Below are 17,270 nucleotides of genomic sequence, written 5' to 3'. Positions count from 1 at the left end.
TCGAGCTTATTCAGGTCCAACATGCAGCAGTTTGCTGCTCTGAATCCACCTGCCCTTTGAACACCAGCCAGCCTCTTGGGAAGGACCCAGTTCCTATATATCTCCTCAGACTTCTTCACAATGTGTTCCCTGCTGGGAGAAAGTTCCTGAAGGCTCTGGCTGAGCCGACAGGTACACAACCACCCCTCATTCACCCATATTGTGTCTGATGACCTCTGCCCCCTCCCATCCCTCCCTCCCCTGAAAGATGGGCTGCTCAGGCCTGTCCTCACATCATGGCCAACCTGAAACACACTCCAGAGTCACAGAATTTCTCAAGTCCTACATTTTCGCCGAGTTCCCGTGGCTCCTCATCTTAACCTGAAGACACCCTGCCCCCAACCGGCCTCCTTTCATGCCTGCATCTTCCTCTGGGCACTCAGTCAGCCCCTCTGGAATTCCTCTCTTCAGGCACCCAGAGGGCCACCTCCTCCCCTGCTCTGAGGCCTTCTTGGACCTATGGTGGCTCCCTTTCACTGCAGCCATGAAATTAAAAGATGCTGGCTCCTTGGAAGAGAAGTTATGACCAACCTAGACAGCATATTAAAAAGCAGAGACATTACTTTGCCAACAAAGGTCCGTCTAGTCAAAGCTATAGTTTTTCCAGTGGTCATGTATGGATGTGAGAGTTGGACTATAAAGAAAGCTGAGCACCGAAGAATTGTTGCTTTTGAAATGTGGTGTTGGAGAAGACTCTGAGAGTCCCTTGGACTGCAAGGAGATCCAAACAGTGCATTCTAAAGGAAATCAGTCCTGAATATTCATTGGAAGGACTGATGCGGAAGCTGAAACTCCAATACTTTGGCCACCTGATGCGAAGAGCTGACTCATTGGAAAAGACCCTGATGCTGGGAAAGATTGAGGGCAGCAGGAGAAGGGGACAACAGAGGATAAAATGGTTGGATGGCATCCCCGACTCAATGGACATGAGTTTGAGTAAACTCTGGGAGTTGGAGGTGGACAGGGAGGCCTGGCGTGCTGCAGTCCATAGGGTCGCAAAGAGTTGCACACGACTGAGCGACTGAACTGAACTGGACCCAGGGCAGCTCCCTTTCAATGGGTCCCCACTGGCCTCCCTGCTTCTGTCTCTTGACTGGTCGCCACCTGCTTCCTGAAGTGAACCCACCTCCGTCTCCCTCCCACTCCCTTCCCTAGAGTCCTCTCCCCACCCTCTTTCATAGAATGACCCACTCCCTCCCTCCATCACATCGGTTTATCTCCTTGGTTTTCATGATCCTCAGATGAGCCCGCAGGTGGCGTGTCAGCCTCGCCCTCAGCTCTAGGGCCTGCGCCAGCGTCTGAGAGACCTGCCAACAGGTCACTCCTCTCCCACTGCGGGCCCTGAGGACCACAGCAGTCTCCCCTCCTCTAACACTGCCTTGAGGCCACTCACTGCCCTGAGAGAAGTCCCGTGAGGGCTCCCACGACCCAGGAAGGATTCCTTCTGCTGGCATTCGAGACTCTGCACAATCTCGTCCCCCGCTCACTGTTCCCGCTCTCTCTGCAGCCTTGCCCTTCGCCTGCTCCAAACCGCCTGCTCCCGCAGCGATTGGCTATGCTTTCTTTCCCCTGAGCTATTCCTGGGCCGTTCTACCAGGTGAAACACCTGCCCTGCCAGCTGCTGTGTGGCAGAAGCCCCCAACCCCTCTCCGCTGGGGGGATTCCCTGCTGCTGTCGTTGGGTAGAATCTCTGCCTTCACTGAATCCCCAACACCCACCAATCGACTGCATATTCCACTGCAGTTTGTTTCCACACAACCAGAACTCACATAGGACCTGGCCCACAGGAAGTACTCAAAACAAAAGGCACTTGAATGGATGAAAGCAGTGTCACATTTTCATTGCTTTGGCTCCTGAAGCGACTTAGCAGCAGCAGCAGCAGCCCTATTCTGACTTCCCAAGTGGCGCTTGTGGTAAATAACCTGCCAACGCAGGACACTTAAGAGACGCAGGTTTGATCCCTGGGTCTGGAAGATCCCCTGGAGAAGGGCATGGAAATCCACTCCAGCATTTTTGCCTGAAGAATCCCATGGACAGAGGAGCCTGGCTGGCTACGGTCCATAAGGTTGGGGACACAACTGAAGCAACTTAGCATGCACGTACGCAGTCCTATTTCTAGAATTCTATTCTATTTCAAGAATTCACTAAATTTCTTCTGTTTGTTTTGTTATTTTAGTCACTAGGTCATGTCTAACTCTCTTGCCACCCCGTGGACTGTAGCTCCTCTGTCCATGGGATTCTTCATGAAAGAATACTGGAGTGGGTTGCCATTTCCTTCTCCAGGGGGTCTTCCCGACTAAGGGATCAAACTCACATCTCCTACTTTAGCAGGTGGATTCTTTACCACTGAGCCACCCAAGAAGCCCCAAACTTCTTCTAGTGATCCCATAATACCAAATGCTTCTCGGGTTCCCAGTTCTTTTGAGACAGAGCACAGTACAAGGCTTTTTAATCCCCTGATTTACACCCACTCGTCACTATGCCCATGGGAGGGGACTCTGAGCAGACCGCTATATTCCACTGGGACACTAGCTGTTTTCTTCATTCTGAGCCATCATTGAACAAACCTTTGCGAAGGGCCAAACAAGGGGGGCTTATTCACTGGGTCAGCTTCTTCCATGGGGTCTGGGGTGTGAACCATGGAGAGAAACAGCAGCAACTATTTGCTAAGTGTTTACTCCTTCCTGAGCCCCATGGGAGGCATCTGACATTCAATCTTTCACTTATTATCAAACGACCACCAAGGTAGTTGCCTGCCTCCCTCTTCACATTAGGTACATGGGTATCAGAGAGGTTGAGCACCTTGCCCAGGATCATACAGTTGCGACGTGGGTCTCCTATCTTTCTTTCTTTCGTTTGTTTTACTGAGATATAATTCACATGCCATTAAACTCACCTTTAAAGTGTACAGTTCAGTGGGTGTTAGTATGTTCACATGGTGGTGTGACATTCCCACTGTCTAACTTCATCATCCCCCCAAAGAAACCCATACCCCCTGGCATCACTCCTCACTCCCACACCCCCCCACCTCTGGCAATCACTCATGTACTTTCTGTCTCCATGGATTTGCCCCTTTCGGACATTTCCTACAAATGGAATACTACACTAAGTGTCCTTTTGTATCTGGCTTCTTTCCCTTAGCATCATGTTGTCAAGGTTAATCTGCGTCACAGCATATATCAGTTCTTCATTCCTTTTTAAGGCTGAATAATATTCCAGTGTATGGGTGGATCCCATTTAGTTACCCATTCATCCACGGATGGACGTGTCGGTTGTTTCTGCCTTTTTGGTTATTATGAACAGTGCTTCTGTGCAGATTCATGCACAGGTTTTTACGTGAATACATGTTTTCTTTTCTCTTGGAACACACCTAGGGTTGGAGCCTCCAGCTCACACTGTGTTTAACCTTTTTTTCTTAGTTAGTTAGTTTTCGGCTGTGCTGGGTCTTCCTTGCTGCGTGGTTCTCTTGCTCCTTGCGGGGAGCAGGGGCTACTCTCTTGCGGTGTGGGGCTGCTCACTGCGGCGGGCTCTCCTGCTGCGGATCATGCGCTCTGGGGTGTGTGGGCTTCAGCAGTTTCAGCTCCCAGGCTCTAGCGCACAGGCTGTGACACACGGGTCTTAGCTGCTCTGCGGCATGTGGGATCTTCCCGGACCAGGAATCGAACCCCCGTCTCCTGCACTGGCGGGCAGACTCTTTACCACTGAGCCACCAGGGAAGGCCCTGTGTTTAGCCTTTTGAGGAACTGCCAGGCTGTTCTCCACAGCAGTTGCCCCATGTTCCCTCCCCACCAGCAGCACACATGGGGGCATCCTGGTTTCTGAATACGAAGCCCACATTCTCTCCCCAGAAACGGTCTAGCGGGAGGTGCCCCTTCCCAGTACAGGCTCTGGTATGTGCCTACCTTCAGTGCTTGTTCCTTAAAGTACTGCAGGGCATAAGCAAAGATTTCAAGGGCTTTGACTTTCTTGCCGTTAGCTGCTGTCAGCTCTGTATCCATGGTGAGGTCCTGGAAGGGAGAATGAAGTGAGACAGGAAGAAGAAAGCCTCCCTTCTGGCTTTAGGCACTGCCACTCGGAGGCCCAGGAACGCCAGTGAACCATGTTTATTTCCCACAGACTAGGATGGCATGCCCCCAGGACAGGGCTGGCAGCATCGCCCCTTTACTGTGTAGGAGGCCCTGGCTGCCCCCTCAAATCCCATTTCCACTGCTTCCCTCCCTCCCTCTTTTTGACCCTCTTGGGTCTTGAGGCAGCAACAGAGCTGGGGAAGAAAGAAAAGGCAGCAGCCGCCACTCCTGATGCAATTTACATACTATTTCCACACGTGGACACACATGGTCACCCTTGGGAACCCTCCTAATCGAGGCCTAGATAATTACGCCAACTCGCTGATGTGCATGGCACTAAACAGGCATGAAGCTTTCACTACCCGATGAGCTGCCAACCAAGTCACAAAAATAGAAGGGCTTCTATTTTAAGGCTTGTGCTGTCTAATCCACTGGGAGCCCAGCATCGCTGCCTTCTTCCCCTGCCAGAAGCCACAGCAGCTGCTGCGTGTGGTCCTCGGGTGGAAGATGCTCCGTGAGATGCCAGATGGACTGAGGTCGTTAAAAAATGATGAAAATAATCCCCAGGGAGTGGGAATGGGCAGAGCAAACACCAGGAGGAAGCCCTTAAGTCTCCTGGAACCAGCAGACTTATCCCCACTGGGGGAAAAAAATCAGTGTGGCCTCTGGATTGATCCAGGTTGGGTAATTAGCCTTTGCCTTTGGAGCATAAAGGAATATCAAGTGCTAAACTGGCCTTGTGGGACCTGCCCGTCATCGCAACCCATCTGCACAAGCTCACTACTCCAACACCTGGGGTTAAGCAAAGACACCCCAGCTTTGGGATGGTGTCTCCCAGGCCGCTTCCAGCCACCAGGAAGACATGGGCTTGGAATTGAAAAATTCAAACTGAAGAAATTCTGGGCTTCCACTTGCAGGAGACTGCTATAAGCCACCGAATCCCATCAGGTGAAACAGGAAGGATGCTTTTTGAGCAGATGTTGGCCTGCTTGAGAGAGAGACCACCACGTGGATGAGCACAGAGCCCCGGAAGGCTGAGTGCTGGCTGCAGGATCTCCCCAGTCACATCTGTTTTGTCATCTGCAAACCCTTAACAGTAGACAGATAAAAGCGATACTAATAGAAGGTAGCAATTGACTTTAACTTGCTAAGGACTGGCCTGGTCCTAAGGGCTTTGTGTATTTTGATTCCTTTAATCCTTACATCCCCATAAGAAAAGCACAAGAGGTGCCTCCATTTCACAGATAAGGTAAAGCAAGGCAGGAGAGGCTCAGTGACTTGGATTAAGTATCGCAAAGGTGGCAGAGGCGGGATCTAAACCCAGACCATCTGGCTTCAGGCTCTGTGGTCCTAAACACGATCAGCATCCTGCATCTCTAACTGTGCATGTTAAGGAAAATTTAAGGGATAAGATGCTTAAACTGAAAAATTGTATCCTATGGACCAACATTTTGATGAAGCTCAGGGGAGGGTCCTAATCGACTTGGCCATCTTACTGAACCCTGGAAAGTAAGGAGCAAAACTGCTTCAGGCACTGAACCTCCAATTATTGGGGGGAGGCTTGATTTCCTGAGCCACCTCCTTCCCCACACAGAGGGTTAAATGAGCTAGCTGTTTTGTTACTTCCAAACTGGTTCATTAATAGCCACTACCCTGAGCCCCTAAAAGGCCTCCCAGCCCCCGAGTCCTTCCTTCAGGACCCCTTGATTTCCCATAATCCAGCAACTGAAGGGGGATCTCCCAGAACAGCAGGGCCCCCCCAGCCCCCTATGCCTGTGCTCCATCCAGCCAGTGTCTCTCTGACGGGTCGATTTCCAAAGCAAACAAGTTGCTAAATAGTCTGAATATCTCCCTGTCCGTGTGTGCATCTGAAAATGTACCATGTGGTCCAAAGCGTGGTGTGCCCCAGGCTGTTTCTAAAATCAGGTGAGTGGATGTTTGTTTCTGCTCGGGAGAAACCTGAGGGCCCCCAAGGGTCGGGAAGCCTGGAGGAACCTCAGCTCTCGGGCACTTGGGGCCCGGGAGAGGCTGGCTCACCCCAGTCGTGTGCAGCTTCATCTTGAACTTCTCCAGGTACAGCCACTGCTTGGCCTCATTGGGGTCCAGGTCGTGGTAAAAGTCCCTGGCAGCATACCCGAAACTGTGGAACTTCCTCTCTGGAGTCAACAGGATGGTGGTCGGAGTCTTCTGGTTGGACACCCCAGGGTCGCCTCCCTCCCATCGCCTGCCGTGAAGGAAAGGCAGAGGTTATGGGCCTTCTTGCACGGATGTGAGCACCTACTGTGTGCAAGGCTGGTACAGATGTGGGTGCTCACAGTGGCTGCTACAGGTGCCCTCATAGCAGATGGATTCTCTTTGAAACAGGCAGGGGAGAAACACACACATAAATACCTGCCTCATCAGATGGAGATGAAGGGTTCAGGGAGATAGCCCAGAGAGGTCAAAGGAGGCAGAGAGATGGGGGCCTTGGAAAGAATGCAGGTTTCAGGAGAGACTTGACGGATGGACAGACAGCTGGATGTTGAAAGAGGGACGGACTGCAGGCTGTTCAGAGAGGGGCAAGCACAGGGCATGTATGGGGAATGCCAGGTGACTGTGTGGGTTGGAGAAAGCGTGTAAATGAGGAGAGTGATTATGCTCGGGTGGGGAAAACGAGACTGGAAAGGTGGTGAGAACCCTGAAGAGTGAGAGATTTAATCAGTGAGTAATAAGGAGCCACTAAAGGATTTAGAGCAGGGGCAGGACAGAATCAGAGCTGTTGTTGACCCAAAGCAAACTGGACTAAAGGGAGGGAGACTGGAAGCCAGGAGGCTGAGAACAGGGCTCAGGTGTCAAGGTGAGGGAGCTCGTACAAGGATAGAGAGTCCTGGGAAGACAGAGAGGGGATGATTGGGAGGAACCATCCAGAAGGAGAACCAAGCCAAATGGCCTCACTGGTGAGCAGGCGCCAGGGCACCCCACAGGTTTCAAGGTGGGGAGTCTGGAGGAGAGAGTGCCCCTCACAGATGCCAGCAGTCCTGGCAGAAGAAGTAGGCAGGAGGAAACATGGAGAGCTTTATTTGAAAGTGCTGGCATTGAACTCCCAGGATGGGCTTGAAGGTGCAAGCCAGGAAGAGATTCAGGCAAGAAACAGACCCAGGCGCCCCCATCCTGGGTGACAGTCACAGTGGCAGGTGGATGAGAGCGCTGATTGGAACGGCTCTCATCAGAACGGCTCTGATGGAGGGAAGGGACCATATCTTCCATGTCTGTGTGCTGAAGAGGAGCCAGAAGCCAGGAGGGGTGAATACAGACTGGAAGATGCGACGGGATTAGATCCTGGAACTGATGGGAAGTGTGATGGAGCAAGCAGCGGGTAGGTTGAGCCCCAGAAAAGCTTCCATCCTCCTCACAGACAGAAAGAAGGAGAAAAGTAAACAGAGTGGAGAAGACAGGTGACTGGATGCTTCTCCCTTCTTTGGGGCCATGGCAGCGAAGCCCTGGCTGCCAGGGGACAGGATGCTGTCTCCTCTACAGGTCCTGGCTCAGCAGGTGGCTCCAGTCCTGCCACGTGACCCCTACAAGCAGCCTCTGGGGGAGACACAGTGCACTAGGGGAAGAGCATCTTTCTCCCCAGCCTGCCCTCTGGGGGAGGTGGCGGCTCTCCTGGCTGGGCTCACACCTGCCGCCGCCATCACAGTCCGGATGGAGAGCCAACCTTCACCTAGACCTGCCACGCAGATGGGGCCGGAGTCATCCCTGGCCAGTTTCCCAGTCAAGCCCCATCCACCCAGGGAGCCAAGTCCCCATGGTGACCCTGCTGAGATGCAGAGATGATCACCGTCCCAGGCTGACACTGGTGCCTGGACCAGGAATGCGTTTCACACACAACCTTTCAGAAATAGGTTTTCCAGGACTATGAACACTGACATTTCCAGTAGGTAATGGAATTCCAGAGTTTTTGCCCTTCAAATGTTCAATTCTCCATTCCTATTTAAATATAAAAAATTAAACTTTCTCATTCATAATTCTGTCAGTCTGGATCAAAGTGATATTAATATGTTCTGACTGAAATAAAATTCAGGTAGAACCTTCCTCCAAAATCTCTACAATTACTAAGATAACACCCCTAGAGACCCTGAACTCTGTGAAGGCTTTGTAAGAATTCCTCCCCAGCAAGTTCAAAGTTATTTCTGCTCCTTTCTCTTTTGTCAATTTTCACTGTATGACTCTCCCTTTAGAGATAAATTTCTTAAAACGACAATACAGAAGCCGATAAATGTTGATTCTAGTTTATGGGGGCTTTCCTGCTGGCTCAAATGGTAAAGAATCTGCCTGAAGTGCAGGTTTGATCCCTGGGTTGGGAAGAGCCCCTAGAGAAGGGAATGGTAACCCACTCCAGTATTCTTGTTTGATCCCTGGGTCGAGAAGATCCCCTGGAGAAGGGAATGGTAACCCACTCCAGTATTCTTGCCTGGAAAATCCCATGGACAGAGAAGCCTATGGTCCATGGGGTCACAAAGAGTTGGACACAACTTAGTGACTAAACAATAAGAAAGCACTTGATAGGAAATCTCACCACATTTGCACACACACTCTGAGAAGCAGGTACTGCGTTATCCCCATTTCACAGATGAGGAAACTGAGCTTTAAAAGGTTCATCAATTGCCTGAAAGTGAAGTGAAGTGTAGTTGCTCAGTCGTGTCCCACCTTTTGCAACCCGATGGACTATGGCCTATCAGTCTCCTCTGTCCATGGGATTTCCCAGGCAAGACTATTGGAGTGGGTTGCCATTTCCTTTTCCAGAGGATCTTCCCAACCCAGGGATCGAACCCTGGTCTCCCACCTTGTAGGCAGACACTTTACTGTCTGAGCCACCAGGGAAGTCCTTTGCCTGAGGTCACACAGAGAGAGACCTGGATCTCCTCCATCACAAACATCCTGTAAGTCAGTGCCTCTTGCCAAGGTGGCATGCTGGAAGTTTCCAACATACTCTCTAGGCCCTTTCCCAAACCAACTAAGTCAGAATTAAACCAATGACTTTACAGACCAGGAACCTGGAGCCCAGAGATCAGAAGTGGCTTGCCCAAAGTGGCATGGTGAGATTAGGCCAAGCAGGGCCAGAATCCAGGAAAAGACCTGCCTACTAAGTACCATTCATCTGCTCATTGGATTATTCCCTCTCCCCTCCCCCAGAGCCCTCCCCCAAGTCTCCATAGTGACAAGTGACTGGCGCTAGCCCCTGCCCCTCTGATGCTCACCTCATCACATGGATGCATTCTGGCTCCTTGGTGAAGCTGTAGGCATAGCCGCTGGACGTGGTCCCAAAGTCAATGGCCACCACCACGAGAAATGTCTGCTGCTCAGAGACGTTCGGGTCGGTATCATTCTGCAGATACACCAAGTGGGGTACAGGATGTGGGTGGGGGCAGTCAAGCCCAGCTTTCTGGAAGGTTCCACCCTGCCCCACTGTGCACCCACTGCAGACAGAAGGACATTCCACGTTTGGTTCAAGTCTGCCACGTGGTGAGCCCTGGGGAGAGGACACGCCTGCCTCCTGTCCACGCTGCCCACCCCCACCCCCGACCAACTCAGAGAGAAATGGAGGGTCCTCCTGAGTGGAGGGCCAGGCCAGGTCACTGGGGAGGTCACCTGCCTACACATGTGCACCACATCCTTTATCAACCAGGCATGAACGTGGCAAATTACAGAAACGCTTCCATTTGAACCAGAAGCCAGTGGTTCCCCTTCCCCCCACTGGCCTCCCCCAGGCCCTACACAGACCTCCAGACCCTGCTCAGCTGTGCCCTGTGTACCTGCCAGATGACCCCTCCATCTGCCTGGGTGTGTGGGGCAGGGGTGTAGGGCTCAGCATACCAGGAACCCTGCCCAGTCCTGCTACAGTCAGCCATGTGACCCTTGGGGCCCAGAGCCTCTCCTCATCTGTCAAGTGAGTAGGTCAAGTCATTCCAGATTTAGACTTCCTTATCAGCACCCACAGAACTTCAAATTATACCAATCAACTTGGGATCTGAAGAGTATTGATTGGTTAGAGCAGGGGGTGACAGCCCCACCTACCTGGCCTTTCGTCACACTGCGCCCCATCCCCTTAGGTGACCCTGAAGCTTTTCCAGGGAACCCTCGGGGTACAGAGTTTGAAAACCAGAGGACCCGGCTCTTCGGTGCCCAAGCGTCTCAGTTTTCCCAAGCCAGAGGGAGTTCCAGAATGCACGCCTTTCCATGGAAGCCAGGACAGTGCCGGGAAAACCAGGACAAGCTGGCGTCCCTCCTCAGTGATGGCTCTGAAGTTCTCAGCAGTGTCTTCTTTGCAGGTCTGAGCAGCTCGTATAAAACCGCCCTTCCCTCCACGTACTTCTCTCTGGTTGGCTACATGTGAGCACCTTGAACAGCTGCCCCACAATATCCATCTGGGGCAACGTGGGAACCAATGCCCAGTCTCCAGCGCCCCCCTCCCAATACCCCCTCCAGCCACCCCCACACCGCCCAGGCAAGCTGGTACAGAAGCAGCTACAGCCACAGCTTTTGGTCACAGCACTTAACTGCACTGGAAAAACCACTGCTTTTCACTGATTCGCCCACCGGCCAGATGTGGCTGCATCCTCCCAAGAGGGTGCCCTGCAGTCTCTGAACCCTGAATCTTTAAAGAGCTGCTCCCCCTTGCCCGCTCATGTTATCCACACCCAGGCCAATGGCTGCAGAAGCACCAGTCACACCACGGAAAGCCTTTTCTGACCCAGAGTAGGGAAAGCTGACTCAGAAAGCAAAGGTGATCAGCACATACATTCCCCCCTCCCTACCCCCCACACACATACATGCTTCTTACCACAATGTGGGAAGGGGACAGAGGTGTTATTCCTGTGTCCCCCAGGCTCCGGGCCGGAGATGAATATGCAGACGTGGGGGCCGTTTCTGAAAGGAAAGACAAGTGCATCCTTAGAGGTGGTGCAGGCTGAACTGGAGAGCTGAAATGAGGACTGCGTGGCTTTGCTCCTGCAGGGAGTGTTCTCATCCTTGGAAAGCCAGCTTATGTGGGGCCAGGCTGAACTCCACCCAGAACAATAGGGTATCTGATCTGGTTGCCCCATATTTGGTATTTAAAACTTGAACAAATGAGATGCTCCTCTTCTCCCAGTGACCACCAAGCCTCTCACTAAGTGCAGTCAGTCTCTCAGCACTTAGCACGGAGGCTGCCCAGTCCCTAAACCTACCTTCTGTAGAGCCCATTCTTAACCCAGGCACCACTGTATGGACCAGAGAAGACTGCAGCCCCCCTGAGATGATGTGCAAATTTTGCGTTCATTTTCTTGGAAGGTCATCCACAGCCTTCAGGTTTCCAAAGGGTTATGGGACCCCATCCAAGATTAACAACCCTAATCACCAGAACAGAGGACAGTGGTTCGACTTCCAAAACTTCTTTGCTTAGTAGAGGCATCACCTCCTCCCTCCTTCCTGCATGAGGCCCTGCCAGAACACAGGGAACTCGCTTGCTTCAGCAATGCTGAAGGGTTTGGACATTCAGTAAGAAAAACCACAGCAGAAAGACAGATAGATTAGCGTTCCTGGGCCCACAGTCAGGGTCCCAGAACAGACAGAGGTCAAGAGAGAAAAGAGCCAGGAGCGAGGCAGCCTGAACATCATTTGGTCGATTCCCCTGCTGCTCTTCCAATTATTCAGACAACTTCTGAAACCCTGCCAGAGCCCCATGGCTCTCCCCCAGGGATGAGTTCCCACGGGGGAGTCGTCCCCGGCCCTGGTCAGTGCTGGAAGCTCCATCCCCTCTCCCTGCCCACTGCCCGGGACTGGGATCCTTCAGGGCAGCAGATCAAGGATGGTGGGCTTCCCCTGGAGAGGTGATGGCCAGGCTCTTGGCATCGACAAGTCCCAGGTACCATCCAAGGAGTTCAGCAAATACTGCTCCATTCAGTATATAGACTAATTACTTGCTGGGAAAAAATGAGTAATTTGCTACAACAATATATGGTCAAGGAAACCCAGAGTCTATGAGGTATCTGAGAAAGACCTGTCTGCTTCTGGGGAGGCACCAGGAGTGGCTCCATCTGCGTCTGCTGCCAAATCACTTTGGTTAATCCCACGCGCTTACTGATCTCTTTTCCTGCTTGGTGAGAACTCAAACAGCATCATTACAGTGGGTGCCAAACGAGTTGAGGGAATAAAAGGAATCATGAACGAGGGAATGCAAAGCCTCGGATCTGCACAGCCACCTCCCCACTCTGCAGGCATCTGTTCCCTCTCCTCCCGATGAGGCTCAGTTCCAACCTTTGGGAGAAAGGCGCAGAAGCAAGTTAAGTACAGAGACCAAAAATCAACCTGTGGGGGAAAGGACTTAAACAGACATTTCTCCAGAGAAGATATGCTAATGGTTGATAAGCACGTGAAAGAGGCTAAACTCATTAGTCAATAGGGAAATCAAAACCACAATGAGATTCTGCTTCACACTCACTAGGATGGCTACAATATATATATTTTTTAAGTAAATAGCAAATGCTGGCAAGGATGTGGAAATATTGAAACCCCCTGTATATATCTTGTGGGAATGCAAAATGGTACAGCTGCTGTGATAAACAGTTTGGTAGTTTCTTAAAATGTGAGATATAGTCTTACCATAGACCCAATCCTTTCCTAGGAATTCCACTCCTGCGTACCTACCCAAAAGAATTGAAAACAAGGATGCTTGTATGTGCACGTTCACTGCAGCATTATTTACAAAAACCAAAAAGTGAAAACCACCCAAGCAAACATCAACAGATAAATGGATAACAAAAATATGGTACATCCATTCAATGGATTATTATTCGGCTGCAAAAAGGAATGAAATTCTTATAGATGATATACTGTGGATGAACCAGAAAAAATTATGCTAAGTGAAATAAGCTGGACACAAAAGGGACAAACATCACCTCTTACTCAGAACAGGCAAATGAAATGTAGATAGCCAATACGAAAACAGAATAGGCAAATTCATAGAGACAGACAGTAGATTAGAGGTAGTCAGGAGCTGAGGGAGCAAAGACGGATGGGGAATACAAAATTTCCATTTTGGATGATGAAAAAGTTTTAGAAAGAGCAGTAATGGTTACACAACATTGTGAATGTATTGATGCCACTGATTTGCACACCTTCAAATGGTTAAAATGGAAAATTTTATGTTATATATGCTTTACCACGATAAAAAAATTATTAAAAAAAAATCAACTTGCTCATCTGAGAGAGGAAGTAGTTTCAGGTTCGACTAGCATCCTGGCTCAATGCTCTTGAAAAGAAAATGGAGACATAAGCCTGGCTCCTGGACCAGCCCACAAACTTCAGCTTCTTTGCTCATCACCCAGCACAGGGTACCTCCTTCCATAAAAGCAGGAGAAGTTCAGCATCTCTACTACTGAGAAGTCTGCCCTGCCCCCACCACCCCTGGGGCAGGTGGCATCAGAGAGATGCCATCCTGTACCGGGAGCCACCCTCTCTCCACCTGCTACCTGGAAGGCCTGGGGCCATGTGTCCATATTTGCACAGAAGGTCTTGGAGGAAACCAAATGTCTAATTGCCCAGAAAATCTGGTGTTGGCAATTAGCAAACAAGCTATTATCAGCAGACAAACTATCCACCCCGCTGACTGCTTGGTTCTAATTATCCCATCACTCAGCCCTTCTCCGAGCATGGCCCACTGACTTGTAAAAGAACATGTGTTGGGCCACACCCAGAACACATGCCTTGGGCCCCAGGAGGACTCCGGGATATGTGAGGACAAGAATCAAAGATTTTTTTTTGGTTCTCCCAGTACCTCCTTCTATCTCCCTCCCACCCTGCCTCTGGTTCAGGGGAAATAAATCATTTGGCATGATCGCTCAGCCAGGCCTAGAGGCAATTGAACTTCACGGCTGTTCTCCATTAGAAATTAAAACGCAGCTACATTGTGTGATGATTTAAAACTGATTTGCATGGAGAGTATGGAGGAGTAAGATCTTTATAGACATTTGCATATGAAGCACGCCCATATCTGTAGCTCTATAGATCCCAAATCAACGATAATTCACCAGTTTATGTGCATCGATCCACCACAGGAATATACAGAGTCTGCAGTGACGACTTTGTTCTCAAGCTAATATTTCTTTTAACTATTTAAGATGTCAAAGGTGCTCAAAGATTCTTAGGGAAAAGAATATAGAAATGACTACTTTAGCCCCTGAGGGATGTGTTGTTTTCTGATGTGCTAATAATTCCAACCAATCTTTTTTTTAAATGTATCTCTTTTTAATTTGAGGATAATTGCTTTACAATGTTATGTGGATTTCTGCCATATATCAACATGAATCAGCCACAGGTATGTCTCCTCCCTCTTGAACCTCCCTCCCACCTCCCACCGCATCCCACCTCTTTAGGTTGTCACAGAGCACTGGGTTTCAGCTCCCTGTGGCACACAGCAAATTTCCACTGGCTACCTATGCTTCAATGCCAACCAATCTTGAGAGCTTTCACTTAATAGGTGATTAAAAAGAAACACAACAGGGTCAGTGGAATATTATCTGTTGTTCTGTGTATAATTGGCAGATCTAAGCTAATAGTACCCACTCTAGTACTCTTGCCTGGAAAATCCCATGGATGGAGGAGCCTGGTAGGCTGCAGTCCATGGGGTCACTAAGAGTCAGACACGACTTCACTTTCACTTTTCACTTTCATGCATTGGAGAAGGAAATGGCAACCCACTCCAGTGTTCTTGCCTGGAGAATCCCAGGGACGAGGGAGCCTGGTGGGCTGCCGTCTATGGGGTCGCACAGAGTCGGACACGACTGAAGCGCCTTAGCAGCAGCAGCAGCAAGAGAGAGTTGATAACATGGAATGTCTAGTGTACAAGGTACGTCCTGTGTATTCTGGCTACCAGTTAAACCTGGGCCATTATCTACAGTAAGAAACACCAACTGTCATTAATTGTGACCCTGTTTAAGCTTCTCTGTAAAGCCTATATAATAACATCTGCCCTGAGATGCCTCCCACCTACACGATATTCCAGTTCAGAACACACGGAGTGACTTGGGCATTTCAGGAGCAGAGGAGAAAGGCAATGCTAAAAGTCTGACAAGAATAGAGAATTTTAGAGTGCAGGTTTGGAAGAGAGAAAGGAAACGGATGAAAATAAAACTGATGCCCATCTGCAGAGGTAGGGATAGGTGCTGGTAAAACAGATTAAAGAAAAAATGCTTTACCAGAAGTGTGGTCCAGGGCAGAGCCGAGGCATCTGGGAGTTCTAAGAAATATCTACTCTGGTTTCAACTAGATTAAACAGATCCTCAAAACATCTTCCATTTCAAGCACTAAGTACCCTGAAATGCAGTAACATAGAGGGATTTGATGATTTCAAATCATGGAATCAGAAAAACACAAACTATTTCAAGAATGCGAAGTACCAGCCATAGAATTAAGCGGAGGAGGAAGAGACCGGAAGCTTTCTACCACCAGAAAATAACCCTCAGGTCTTTTTGACATTAGTCATAGATGATTTACCATTACTTAGGTCACTTACCTACTCTGCATCTTTTTTAGTTTAGTGAATACAAAAATAAATCTGAGTTTTCCTCTAGAGCTCATTATGCAGAGTGAAGCAAGTCAGAAAGAGAAAAACAAGTGTCATGTATTAATGCGTATATATGGAATCTAGAGAGATGGTACTGATAGCCCTATTTGCAGGGCAGGAATAGAGGCTCAGACATAAACAATGGACTCATGGACAGAGCAGGGGCAGGACAGGGCAGGACGAACTGAGAGAGCAACATTGAAATACTGATATATACATTACCATATATAAAATAGGTAGCTAATGGGAAGTTTGCCACAGGACTAGAAAAGGTCAGTTTTCATTCGAATCCCAAAGAAAGGCAATGTCAAAGAATGCTCAAACCACCGCACAACTGCACTCATTTCACATGCTAGTAAAGTCATGCTCAAAATTCTCTAAGCCAGGCTTCAGCAATACATGAACCGTGAACTTCCAGATGTTCAAGCTGGTTTTAGAAAAGGCAGAGGAACCAGAGATTAAATTGTCAACATCTGCTGGATCATGGAAAAAGCAAGAGAGTTCCAGAAAAACATCTATTTCTGCTTTATTGACTATGCCAAAGCCTTTGACTGTGTGGATCACAAGAAACCATGGAAAATTCTGAAAGAGATGGGAACACCTAATCTGCCTCTTGAGAAATCTGTATGCAGGCCAGGAAGCAACAGTTAGAACCGGACATGGAACAACAGACTGGTTCCAAATAGGAAAAGGAGTATATCAAGGCTGTATATTGTCACCCTGCTTATTTAACTTATATGCAGAGTACATCATGAAAAAGGCTGGGCTGGAAGAAACACAAGCTGGAACCAAGATTGCTGGGAGAAATACCAATAACCTCAGATATGCAGATGACACCACCCTTATGGCAGAAAGTGAAGAGGAACTAAAAAGCCTCTTGATGAAAGTAAAAGAGGAGAGTGAAAAAGTTGGCTTAAAGCTCAACATTCAGAAAATGAAGATCATGGCATCTGGTCCCATCACTCCATGGGAAATAGATGGAGAAACAGTGGAAACAGTGTCAGACTTTATTTTGGGGGGCTCCAAAATCACTGCAGATGGTGATTGCAGCCATGAAATTAAAAGACGCTTACTCCTTGGAAGAAAAGTTATAACCAACCTAGATAGCATATTCAAAAACAGAGACATTACTTTGCCGACTAAGGTCCATCTAGTCAAGGCTATGGTTTTTCCAGTGGTCATGTATGGATGTGAGAGTTGGACTGTGAAGAAGGCTGAGCGCCGAAGAATTGATGCTTTTGAACTGTGGTGTTGGAGAAGACTCTTGAGAGTCCCTTGGATTGCAAGGAGATCTAACTAGTCCATTCTGAAGGATATCAACCCTGGGTGTTCTTTGGAAGGAATGATGCTAAAGCTGAAACTCCAGTACTTTGGCCACCTCATGCGAAGAGTTGACTCACTGGAAAAGACTCTGATGCTGGGAGGGATTGGGGGCAGGTGGAGAAGGGGACGACCGAGGATGAGATGGCTGGATGGCATCACTGACTCGATGAACACGTGTCTGAGTGAACTCTGGGAGTTGGTGATGGACAGGGAGGCTTGGCATGCTGTGATTCATGAGGTCGCAAAGAGTCAGATAC

The 17,270-nt window shown here is 49.4% G+C and overlaps 1 protein-coding gene across 1 annotated transcript in view; it reads right to left on the bottom strand.

Annotated features, from left to right (window-relative positions):
* Positions 1-17,270, bottom strand: part of HSPA12A (heat shock protein family A (Hsp70) member 12A) — a 79,895-nt gene that overhangs the window by 23,328 nt on the left and 39,297 nt on the right. Inside the window, exons 2-5 of the mRNA XM_018041491.1 lie at positions 10,930-11,015; positions 9,347-9,474; positions 6,144-6,330; positions 3,942-4,046 (exon numbers count right to left, since the gene is read on the bottom strand). Of these exons, the coding sequence (XP_017896980.1) occupies positions 3,942-4,046; positions 6,144-6,330; positions 9,347-9,474; positions 10,930-11,015 (506 nt within the window). The remainder of the gene's footprint in view (positions 1-3,941; positions 4,047-6,143; positions 6,331-9,346; positions 9,475-10,929; positions 11,016-17,270) is intronic.

This window comes from Capra hircus, chromosome 26 (genome assembly GCF_001704415.2).
Source record: "Capra hircus breed San Clemente chromosome 26, ASM170441v1, whole genome shotgun sequence".
In the NCBI taxonomy this organism is placed as follows: domain Eukaryota; kingdom Metazoa; phylum Chordata; class Mammalia; order Artiodactyla; family Bovidae; genus Capra; species Capra hircus.
The sequence above is the reverse complement of the archived record's forward strand: the minus strand, read 5'-3'. Positions and strand labels throughout refer to the sequence as shown.